At 43.4% G+C, this 11,164-nt stretch overlaps 1 protein-coding gene across 1 annotated transcript in view; it reads left to right on the forward strand.

The window, feature by feature from the left end:
- PCOLCE2 (procollagen C-endopeptidase enhancer 2) overlaps nt 1-9,318 on the forward strand; it is a 65,070-nt gene extending 55,752 nt beyond the window's left edge. The window contains exons 7-9 of the mRNA XM_032487087.1: nt 3,809-3,892; nt 6,072-6,239; nt 8,734-9,318. Coding sequence (XP_032342978.1) covers nt 3,809-3,892; nt 6,072-6,239; nt 8,734-8,864 — 383 coding nt within the window. The 3' untranslated portion in view covers nt 8,865-9,318. The remainder of the gene's footprint in view (nt 1-3,808; nt 3,893-6,071; nt 6,240-8,733) is intronic.
- Nucleotides 9,319-11,164: the final 1,846 nt, after the last annotated feature.

An 11,164-nucleotide genomic window follows, 5' to 3' on the forward strand; every position in this document is an offset into this window, starting at 1 on the left:
AAACATATCAAACTCAACTTGTTTTTATCACACTATTTTCTGCCTCAAATCTGCTTCTTCACCTGTTTTCCCCAGCATGGCCCACGGCATCCGTAGTCACGCTGCTAGGATCCCCTTTGACTGACTTTGTCTTAACTTCCCACAGCACCCCCCTCCCCACACACACACAGAGCAGACCGTGTCCTTCTCCCACTTAAATTCCTTGTCTCCACCTGTGCCATCCAATATGGTGGCCACTTGAAACACTTGAAATGTGACTGGTGATACTAAGGATCTGAATTCTTAATTAAATTTAAAAAGCCTCATGTGGCCAGTGGCTACCATATTAGACAGCACAGGAGTCAAGTCCTTCTCACTTTGTCCCTAGCCTCTCTTTCTAACTTCATCTTTAAGCCCTACCACCTCACTCCTTATGTGCTAAGTATTTGGGATTTTATCCTAAGTGTGGGGTAAGCTGTTGATGGATTTAAGCAGAGTTCAGGATTAGATTCACATTTTATGGGGGCCGGTCTATAGCTCAGTGGTGGAGTGCATGCTTAGCATGCACTAGGTCCTGGATTCAATCTCCAGTACCTCCTCTAAATAAATAAATGAATGAATGAATAAACCTAATTACCTCCCCCTTCAAAAAAGAAAAGACTAGATTCACATTTTGTGACGATCACTCTGGCCACCGTGAGGTGAATGGGCTGTAGGGTCAAGAGCATCAGCAGGTCCTGGTGTTTGTCCAGGGGAACTGTGCGAGACAGAAATGCAGAGACAGTCAGGAGATGCTGACTTGTGCAAACCAGAGACCTTGGGAGATACTGACAGGGTTTGGCGGTTAACCAGACTAGAGGGGTCAGGGAGAATGCCTCCCGGGCCCCTGGCTTACACAACTCTGGGGATGATGATACCGTTCATAGAAGCAGAGAACTAGGTTTTGGGGTAGATTCATAAGTTAAGCTGGTGACCTTGTTGGGTTTAAGGTGTCTGTGAGACCGTTAAATGGAGCTGTTTTGTAGACAGATCTGTGGGCCTCGAGACCAGAAGAGAGATTTAAGCAAGAGACTTAAATTTGAGAGTCATAACATATACGTGGTTCATACCATGATCCAGAATGAGACAGCCTAGGGAGAGGTTACCGTGAAAGGAGAAGGGCTGGAATTAAGTCTCTAGAAACTCCAACTTTTTGAAGAGGAGAATCTGCTGGCAAAGGAGACTGGAAGGGAGCCGCTACGGAGGAAGGGGGAGACCAGGAGCATGTGTCATGGGGCCGAGGAAGAGAATGTTTTCAGAAGGGAGTGGTCAGGAGAGCCAGGTGTTGATGAGACTTCAAACAAGGGCAAGATCAGAATGTCTCCATCTGATTTCATGACGTGGAGGTGACTGGAGACCCTAGGCAGGGTGGTGAGTGGAGTCGTGCAGGCAGAAGCCAGGCAGGGGCGAGGGGCGTGTGGAGCAAGAAGAAACCGAGACAGTGGGTCCAGTAACTCAGTCCACTAGTTCGGTCCTGACAGAGGGAGAGAGGCCACGTGTTTGAATGTGATAAAACAGATGGGAAGCAGCCGGCAGAGAAGGAGAACAGAATGGCAGAGTGAAGGAATAACCTGAGGAGGAAATTTCCACCAAGGTGGGGGGGGGGGGGTGTCTGGCTCCAGAGGACTCGCAGAAGGACAGACCTGAGCCCGGAAGTGGGCAGGCTCCTCTCTCCGGGGAGGAAAGGAACTGAGGGTGCAGATAAGACACCTTGGAGGTCTGGGGGGAGCTTTGAGGACATCCTCTTCTGTGATCTCTGGTCTCTCTAGAAAATAGGCAAGTTCACCTGCTGAGAATGAGAAGGGAGGTGGGAGCCCTGGGGGGTCAGGGGAATCCGAAAAACAGCTGTGGAAATTGGAAACAGCTTGTCACATGGAGGAGGGTCCATTTGTATACTCAGCTGTCTGAGTGCAGACACAGAAAAAAAAACCCAGAGGCTCCAACAGGATTCATCCACAGTTGAAGGACAGAGGCGAAAGGGAGTTGAAGGTATTGTCAAGAAATTGACTGAAATAACGGACTGTGGCAACTATGTGGAATAGCTGAGGAAGCAAAGACAGGACAGGACTGATGGAGTTGGAAAAATGAGAAGGGTCATTTGCTGAACCTCTAAAGAAAGAAAAAAAGTAGTCATGAGAGTCTGAGACTGGTAAATAAAAAAGCTTGAAGGAGTGGAGGCTCTACTGGATAGCAGGATGCTTACAATTGGGAGACTGATGATGAGACTTTAGCAGGAGGATGTGTGAGGCTGAGACTGAGGGACTGGATGGAGCAGAGGGGGAAAGCCTCTGGGAAGGATGAGGCCACAGCACGGAGAGGGATCATCACAAGGAGGGTGGACCCACCGAGACGGTCCAGGAGCCCCTGGAGAGGAAGGCTGAGGACCAGTACCACGCCGGGAGCACAGGGCAGTCGAGAGAGGACAGTAAGATGGGCAGGCTTGGGGAGGTATAGCTGATGGCTTGAAGGCAAGAGTGCAGGATTGTACCACAGGGAGAGAAGAAGCTTGTGGGACGCCCTCCCAACCTCCAGACTAATGTGCTGAGGCTGAGAAGGAGCTGGTTTCCAGTGGTCCATGTAAAGAGATACTCTTTCATCGGGCAGGAGAATCACTAATGCCACTTCTTTGTGACTCAGTGAATTAGAGAAAATTAGGTCCCCAACTCCTAGAACAATATTCCCTCTAGTTGCTCTCTGAGCTTTTTCTCTTAAAAAAATATATATGCTGTTATGTGTATTTAACATTAATAATTGTATATATTTTAATATTATCATCCATTTCAGATCCCCCTTGTAGTTAAGTATCCCTACAAATTGAGTTAGCAGAACATATTCGAAGGGCAATATTACACTTGCAAATGCTTACCAACGAGTACGATTCTGTGACAGTTGTTTTGTTTAGTTCTTCCGAGCATATTGCCACATATAAGTGAATCATTGGCACATATTTTGGAAACATTTTTAATGATGATAATGAGGGTTAAATATTTTCATTTATTAATCCACAGTCTGTCAGGTAGTTAACTCTGTGCTGTTGGAGGCCGCTGTGCTCACTGTGTTTAGCAGTACCCGGGTACCTACCCGCTGGATGCCAGCAGCATACCCCAGGTGTGATAACCGCACATATTCCCAGACATTGCCAAATGTCGCACAGTGGGCAAAATCACCTCTGGTCAGAACCACTGTGTTTGTTTCATTGTACTTTCGACATTTGTCTCCTTCTCCATTCTTAAGATCATTACTGGTAATGACAGGCTGAAAGTAAATATTGAGTGATGGCTGCATCTAATGACAGCTATAACCCACTTCCTAAAAACCCGGACTGCTCACATTTGAGCAATTGCATATTTCAAATGCACCAAGAAAGCTCCTTATACCCTTAGGGGGACGCCATAGGATTCCTTTTGTAAAGTGAAGAATTAACCTATATTTCCTGTGTTCATATGTGTTTGTTCTGGGTTTTTCTAAGCAGAGCATATGAGACTGTACCTATTTTTGGTTATGCTATTAGTTACATATAAAGAAAGAAAAGAATAGGGCTAAATTTGGGTTATCTTTGATCTCAGGTTTAAAATTCAGCAGAGGGTACTGAGTTAGCCTAAAGAAATTAGAGCAGGAGTTGGTAGCATGAAGAATTTCTTTTGCATCCTTTTTAATTATCTCACTGCAATGACAGATTGGTGGCTCAGGGAAATACAGAGAAATTTTAAATTGATAGATTCAGCTCTGAACACCGATTATAACTTGAATTCACTTTCCTGAATCTTATGTCTTTCTTCTTTGAATTAAGGTTTAAAACCCACCGTGGCCCTGTGTCAACAAAAGTGTAGACGGTCGGGGACTCTGGAGAGCAATTACTGTTCAAGTAACTTTGGTAAGAAATAAAACCCAGGCTTTTCTCTTTCATCAGAAACCTGAAACTGCATGCTTAATCTCAAAGGAATGGCCACGAATGTGATGGTAAAGGGTCAGTTACACTCTTCATTTGCCCAAGAAAATATTTTCCTACACGCTGAGGTATGTTGACTTGTGCCCTTCAAAGTGTTAGATTTCACAACTGAGAAAAAGACGAATACAGAAAATACACGTTTTTCACATAAACTTCATCATTTGACTCCTGGTACATGATACTGCCACTCTGTGTATTCTGGCTGGCTCAGTACTCCTGGAGGGGGGAGGGGGGCATGTATTTTTTTTTTCTTACACGGCTTTCATAAACCTGTATTTTTTTTTCTCACACAGTTTTCATGTACTGAGTATTTTTTCACACATCTGTAATTCAGCTTAAGTAAATTAGAAACATATATAGGCTGGCCTCTCTCAGTAGAAATTCAAGTATTTCCCCTGTAGTGTCTTTCCAAAGTACTAAATTAAAACTTGGAAATCTGAAGTCCACTTGGAACCTCTTATAAATTGGAACCTGAGATGTTACCTAATGACTTCGAATCTCTAAGCGCTTTTTCCAATTTGAAAAAAAAAAAAAAAAAGCCACACTTGCTGTGAAAATCACTTAAGAGCAAAAGATCCCAAGTTTAATTATGTTGGTTGTGTTTAAAAGGAACATTTAAGAAAAGTCTTACCAGGAACAGAAGGTTGCTGCAGCCTAAGTAGGTCACCCAAAACAAAGAGCTTCCCAGAAGAGGCTTTGCTTGCTCTTTCTATGCCTTCAGGTGGGAACTGTCTGCAGCCCAGGTGGACTAAGTTGTAGCGAAGGTGTGATGGCACTAGAGAATCTAGGGCCTAAATCTGACGGGAGTTTGCACGCCGAAATTCAAGTAACTGGCATAGACATGAAAACCGGCAGCTCCAGGTGCCATTGCTCCCACATCCAGGGTAGTCTTCTGTAGGCGGTGCTGAAAGAAGTCTCCCTCCCTGTCCTTCAGAGCCACTTGATTTCACTTGGGTATGGACTGACATTTTGCAGTGAACACTCATCACTGGGAAGCAAAGCAAAGCATGATTAGAATTGTGATGTTATGAGCTTTGCACACTACGGAAGCAGTGAGTTCTCACTTTATCCTGAAAGGGTCGTATCAGCCACGTGCAAAACTTGGTCTATTACACTGTGACTCCCTTACATGGCAAAATGACCTAATACCATCACCAGTGGCCCACTGGTTCTCAACCAGCATTGGTAACACGCCTTTTGGGGCAGGTTTTGGTTATTTTGAGGTGCCACTGGTTTTTCTGGATAGGGACAGGGTTCATAAAAAAGCCAGTCCATGCAAGTCCTGCATCACATGGAATGCCCCCCCCCCCAAATGCCAAAAGCACATCTTTGAGAAACACAGCATCTGTCTTTCTGTAGCTCAGTAGTGAGACTCTTAATCTCTGTCACATGGCAAAAAGAGAGAGTTACATAATGAAAAGCAGCAGAATTTTGCCTGAGATTTTTTTTTAAAGCAAGAAAATGTTTTCAGTTATACCTCTGTGCCATACTCTGACTTGTTAAAGGAGATAAACAGGATGGATAACAAAGACAATAAGAAAGACCCAGAAAAAGACAGATATTTACTGATTAATTAGAGACAGGGACCCCATAGACGAACCATAGCTGAAGGAGAGGGGAACAGGGTGAGTCACAGAATGGCAGGCGTTCACCTACACAGACAGAGACACAGGGACTCAGGTCTTCGTGGCTCAGTCCACCATCGTGCACCTGTTAGTACTGTATTGCCTCCAAAGATTCACGGTCTTGTGGAGTAGTCCCAGGTAGAGGCTCATGAGCCCAGTTATTTGGTAACTGATCCACATGTTGGGTGAAATATTGGGACGAGTCCCCATCTCAGCAATGGATTGCAATACGGCAGGTATTTTGGTTTCTCCCCTCGGTATCAATGCCTAACAGATGGGTGCCTTCCAGCTCCGTGGCCCATATTTTCAACCTGCATTTTGGAGACAAATGTACAGAATCAAATTCGACAGCTCTCTTGGGGCCCTCTCGCTAACATTAAACTCTCCCGTCTGAAACTTAGAGGAGTGTAGAATTGTTTTCAGTTCTGCTTATATTTGTCTTCATGGTCACATTATTTCAAAAACATTTTCCTCTGCAGTCTTGGCTGGCACTGTTATCACAACCATCCCTCGAGGTGGGAGTCTGCACGCCACGGTCTCCATCATCAACATCTATAAAGAGGGGAACCTGGCGATTCAGCAGGCCGGCAAGAACATGAGTGCCAAGGTCGTCGTGGTCTGCAAGCAGTGCCCTCTCCTCAGAAGAGGTGAGTGGGAGGAAGACGTCAGTCCTTCTTCTAGGGGAGTTCAGCAACAGAGAAGGGGACAAGAGAGCCCAGCCTTGCTGGGTCTTTCCATGCTGTGTCTAGTCTAGGCAAATAAAGTCAGGGCTAATATACTGCCCACTTCTGGTTTCGAAGGAGGGCCTCTGGAGTCAGAGAGAATTGGGCTCCAATCCCAGTTCCTGTCACTTGTGGAAGAAGACAAGGTAGTGGAAAGGATGAATGAGTCCAAGAAGCATTTGAAGTCAGATCACTAGGGAACAGACACAAAAAGAGCAGCTCAGCAGAAAGAAGTTTTCAATTATTGCACTTAAGGTGCTGATACTAAGTTTAGAGGAAACTATCCATCAAAGAACAGGAAGTTCAGAGCTGGAGTTCAGAAGACAGAGGTATGTATATATGGGCTAGAATGAAAGATTCAGGGCTCATTTGTAGACATAGGATTATTAAATCCAGCAATGAGAATGAGTTTATTATTAAGAGAAATTTTGAAAAAAGGAAAGTTACTCCAGAGATAGAGGCACATGATTTTTTTAAAAACAGGTTCTTTAACTTATAAAAGTAATGTTAAAAAGTTCAGCAACAACATGGATGGACCTGGAGAATGTCATTCTAAATGAAGTAAGCCAGAAAGAGAAAGAAAAATACCATATGATATCACTCATATGTGGAATCTAAAAAAAAAAAAGACGAACTTATTTACAGAACAGAAACAGACTCAAAGACATAGAAAGCAAACTTGTGGTTACCAGCCGGGGAAGCGGGTGGAAAGGGATAAACTGGGAGTTCGAGATTTGCGGATACTAACTACTATATATAAAATAGATAAACAACAAGTTTATACTGAATAGCACATGGAACTATATCCAATAGCTTATAGTAACTTATGGTGAAAGAGAATGTGAAAACAAATGTATGTATGTTCCTATATGACTGAAGTATTGTGCTGTACACCAGAAATTGACACAACATTGTAAACTGACTATACTTCAATAAAAAATATATTAAAAATAAAATTAAATAAAAAGTTTAAAGAAGTAGAGAAGGCTATAAAAGGTGAAGCCTTTTCCCTTTCTCCAGAGGCACAATGAAAAGTTCCTTTGGGAAAGTTCTCTCCATAGAAAGCATGCACCTACGCACATAGATGGGATCATGCTACACACAGCCTACTGCAGCTTTTCCCCCACATGATGTGTATGCAGACATCTTTCTGTCAACAGCACAAAAAGGTCTCTTTCTTTCTTTGGAGTGGTAATAATGCCTGGTATTCCACTGTGTGATAGATCGTGATTTTCTCTATCCAGTATCAGCTCATTCCTTTCCTCCGTCTTGTTACAAACCTCTCCCACAACCAAAACAAACCAAACCCCCACCACACACACATACACAGAAATACAAAATACCCACTTCAAGAAAGCTTCACTATGACTTTAGATTGTTCAGAAAAATCAGGAGTCCAGCAGCCTCACGCTGACTCTTCAGAGGGAACAGCAAAGTAAAAGGTGACACTTCTTCCCCAGAACTGTCAGGAGCAGCAGATAATGCACGTCTCGATACTTACTTACAGGCTGCTGGCATCTCAGAGTGATGCCAGCAGCCCGGCCCTGCGGTGGCATCGACCTGCCCAGCCTACCAAGCTTTCTGAGGCTCAAGACTGCTATGATGACAACGGTGGCCCACAGAGGAAGTGTTATGCAAGAGAGAAAGGAAACATATATTTTCTCTATGACATACAGGGTGAGAGGGAAAATAAGGGAGGTGATAACACACTTCCTTTACGACATTTTTCTGAGGGAACATAAATCTGCAGGCTTGAACCCAACATAGTTCAGCGTTGGCCCCAGTCTAGTCCTGATCTAGCCAGACACACTAATATATTAAAAAAAATAGTATAACAGATATAAGTACTTTTTAGTACCTATCTTTTTGCAAGGGACTATTATAGTAAGAAGGTAAAGAAGTGTATGATCCAACCATACCCTCAAAAAACTTACATAGTATAAATGTTCACAATGTTAAAAAAAAAAAAAGTTCAAGACAACAGCAACAGAAGACAGTGGATCGTCAGTTGCCAAATGCCTGGGGAAATCCAGACGCGCTGTGGGGCCACGAGAGGCCACCTGAAGATGGCGTTTCAGGGAGCACTGGCGGCCCCTCGAGGAGGGACAGCCTCTCACAGGAACACAGTGTGTCTTTCATAGTGGAGACTCAGTAAGTACACTGGGCCTGCAGCACTGCTGGGCTGGACGTGACTGGATGTGACCATTTCGTCCAGTGTCCTCGTGTCCACAGACCTGGGACAAGTCATTCCGTTGAATTTAGATTTTTTTTGATGAGAGTCTTAAACCACATTTTATCCTAGAGAGAATAAATGTCTAATTATATCATTTATAGAACATTTACAGAGAGGTAAGTGATAGTCTAAGCTCTTTCAAACCAACACAGAGAAAAAAAATAATAATCTTATATTCTCTTTTAGGCCTAAATTACATTATTATGGGCCAAGTGGGTGAAGATGGGCGAGGCAAAATCTTGCCAAACAGCTTTATCATGATGTTCAAGACCAAGAATCAGAAGCTCTTGAATGCCTTGAAGAACAAGCAATGTTAACAGTGAACGGTGCCCATTTAAGCTGCGTTCTGTCACTGCCTCTGAAAGATCTATTTTTTTCTCAGTAGAAAAAAGAAAAATTTATAACATGAAATATTGAGCATCCAGAAAGATTTACTCTTCACACGATGTAGGTATGAGACCTCCGACATCGCTGATGGAAGTTGTGTGCCTGCACGGAAGAGGAACAGACGTCCGACTGAAAACCTGCAGACGTAGTGGGGTGATGAGAAACTAACCATATCCAGCGTTGACAGTTCGGAAGCCATTTATTTATACGTCTCTGTCAAAGGATATTTTAGAAATGAGTTGTGTGAAGATGTAAAAAAGAGATTTTTATATGTGCAATATTTATAGTGATACTCGTTCTGCCTTCAAGCATTTGCTCTGAGGTGTTATATTCTTCTCTTGCATTTTTTAAATCAATGCTTAATAAAATATTTTTAAATGATTATATAACAGCCATTAAACTTGTTTTTATAGAAAATGGGACACTGTGAAAAGAATATTCCCCACTATAGACATATAAGGTTGTCTTTGTATCAATTTATACTTTGCTAAAAAAGCATGCCAACAACTGCAGGACGGGATGGATCCAGGCATGTAAACAGACTATAAATCATCTCTGCAGAACCAGAGGATTGTGTGTCCCTCAGGAATCTGGTTCAGGTCTTTCATTTTGTAATAGAAATGGGAGGTCAGGCATATTGCGTGGCTTGTCCAGAGCACACATCTCCCAAGACAACAGAAGACAATCAAGCTCAGAAGTCCTACTTCCAAACCCAGTACCCTTCCTTCCACTACAAGCAGCTTTCTCTGCTCTAGAGGAAAAATCCTCTTACCTTGCAGAGTTCGGTCTTTGTTTTCCTGCCCTGTATCATAATTTGTCATCTTACAGGACTTGAAATTAGAAGTAAGCCTGAGCCCCCTATCCTGTTCATCCCTACTCAACTGCATCAGGCTGTATCAGCTAGGATGCTTTTCTGCCATTGCTTTGAAAAATCTACTCTCACTCAGTAATGGAAGAACTGTGCAAGGACCCCCATCGTTTGCATGGAGCTGCTAAAAATGCAGCTGGACCTGCAAGGAGTGTGGCAACCAGCCCTCAGGAGGTTGCCTGCCGGGAGCTGTGGGAGAGGGGACAACCACCCCTATTTGAAGAAGGTTAGGGATAAACAAAGACTTGGGTCTCCAGGTCTCCCACAGTTGAAGCAAAGTTCTAGAACTAAGTAAAAATATTCTTTTGGGTGAAGACAATAATTCCCAGCCCTAGAAGTGACCAGACATTCAAAGAGCAGCAAAATGGAAGTTCAGAAGGAAGACAACTGTTTGGCAGCTGAGGGAACACAAGAAAGCCATGAACGTGGGCTGGTTGGCAGGATCAGGAATCACTCCTCAGCTCTCCCCCTGGGATGCCATCAGTACCAGAGAATTCACCAGCTGAGGAAGTGGAGGAGCTAGAGGAGCCACTGGCAGGCTCCATGGGCCAGAGGCACCTTTTAGAAAGGCCGTCTCCACCAGCTGAGGGCGCAGGGCACCCAGCCAGGCTGTAACTGTGGAAACCTGATTGAGTCCAGCATTCTCTTTCAGGAATGCATGTTGTGGGGCTTTGGAGTGATTACTGAAGATTTTAGCATTTTCTCTTTCAGCAGAACTCCACTGTTGGTGCGCTACAGGCAGCAGGCTTGCAGCTGTCAGCCTCCTGCACCCCCACGGGAAGACTCCCACAGGTTTCTGAGTGGGGGCTTGAGTCACAGTGAGGTTAAAAACTGGGTAGAGCAATCCAAACTTTCCAAACCACTGACATCTCTGACACAAGACTTAACAACTGTCTGTGGGATTAGTGGTTAACAACAGAAGGCAATGGTTTGTCTTTTAATTCAGTTATTCAAAACATAGATGTAAGCTGAACAGTGACACTGCTTTTTCTGCTCCAACAACCATCCCTTAATTTCTTTTCTTGTTTATTATATCATATATTTTAACTGAACTTCAGTTTCCTTAGTTATAAATTGGGGTTAGGCCAGATGACTTCTGGGGTCCTCTACTATTTTCTCTTTTGGGACTTACTTTTAAAATTTTTTATTTCTTTTTACAGAATGGTGAAAAGGTTTTGTTTTTGTTTTTAGGTATTTGTACTTGGGGAATCAATTTACATGTGACAAACAAGTGAATGACCATATAAACATTTCAAAATGATAAACCAGACTCTGATGTGTTTCAGAGGATTCTGCTAGCTTAACTTTCATCCTTTGAATTCAACTCCTATAACAAAAACATAAGAATCTTGCAAATTTCCC

The sequence above is a fragment of the Camelus ferus genome, chromosome 1 (genome assembly GCF_009834535.1).
Source record: "Camelus ferus isolate YT-003-E chromosome 1, BCGSAC_Cfer_1.0, whole genome shotgun sequence".
Taxonomy (NCBI): domain Eukaryota; kingdom Metazoa; phylum Chordata; class Mammalia; order Artiodactyla; family Camelidae; genus Camelus; species Camelus ferus.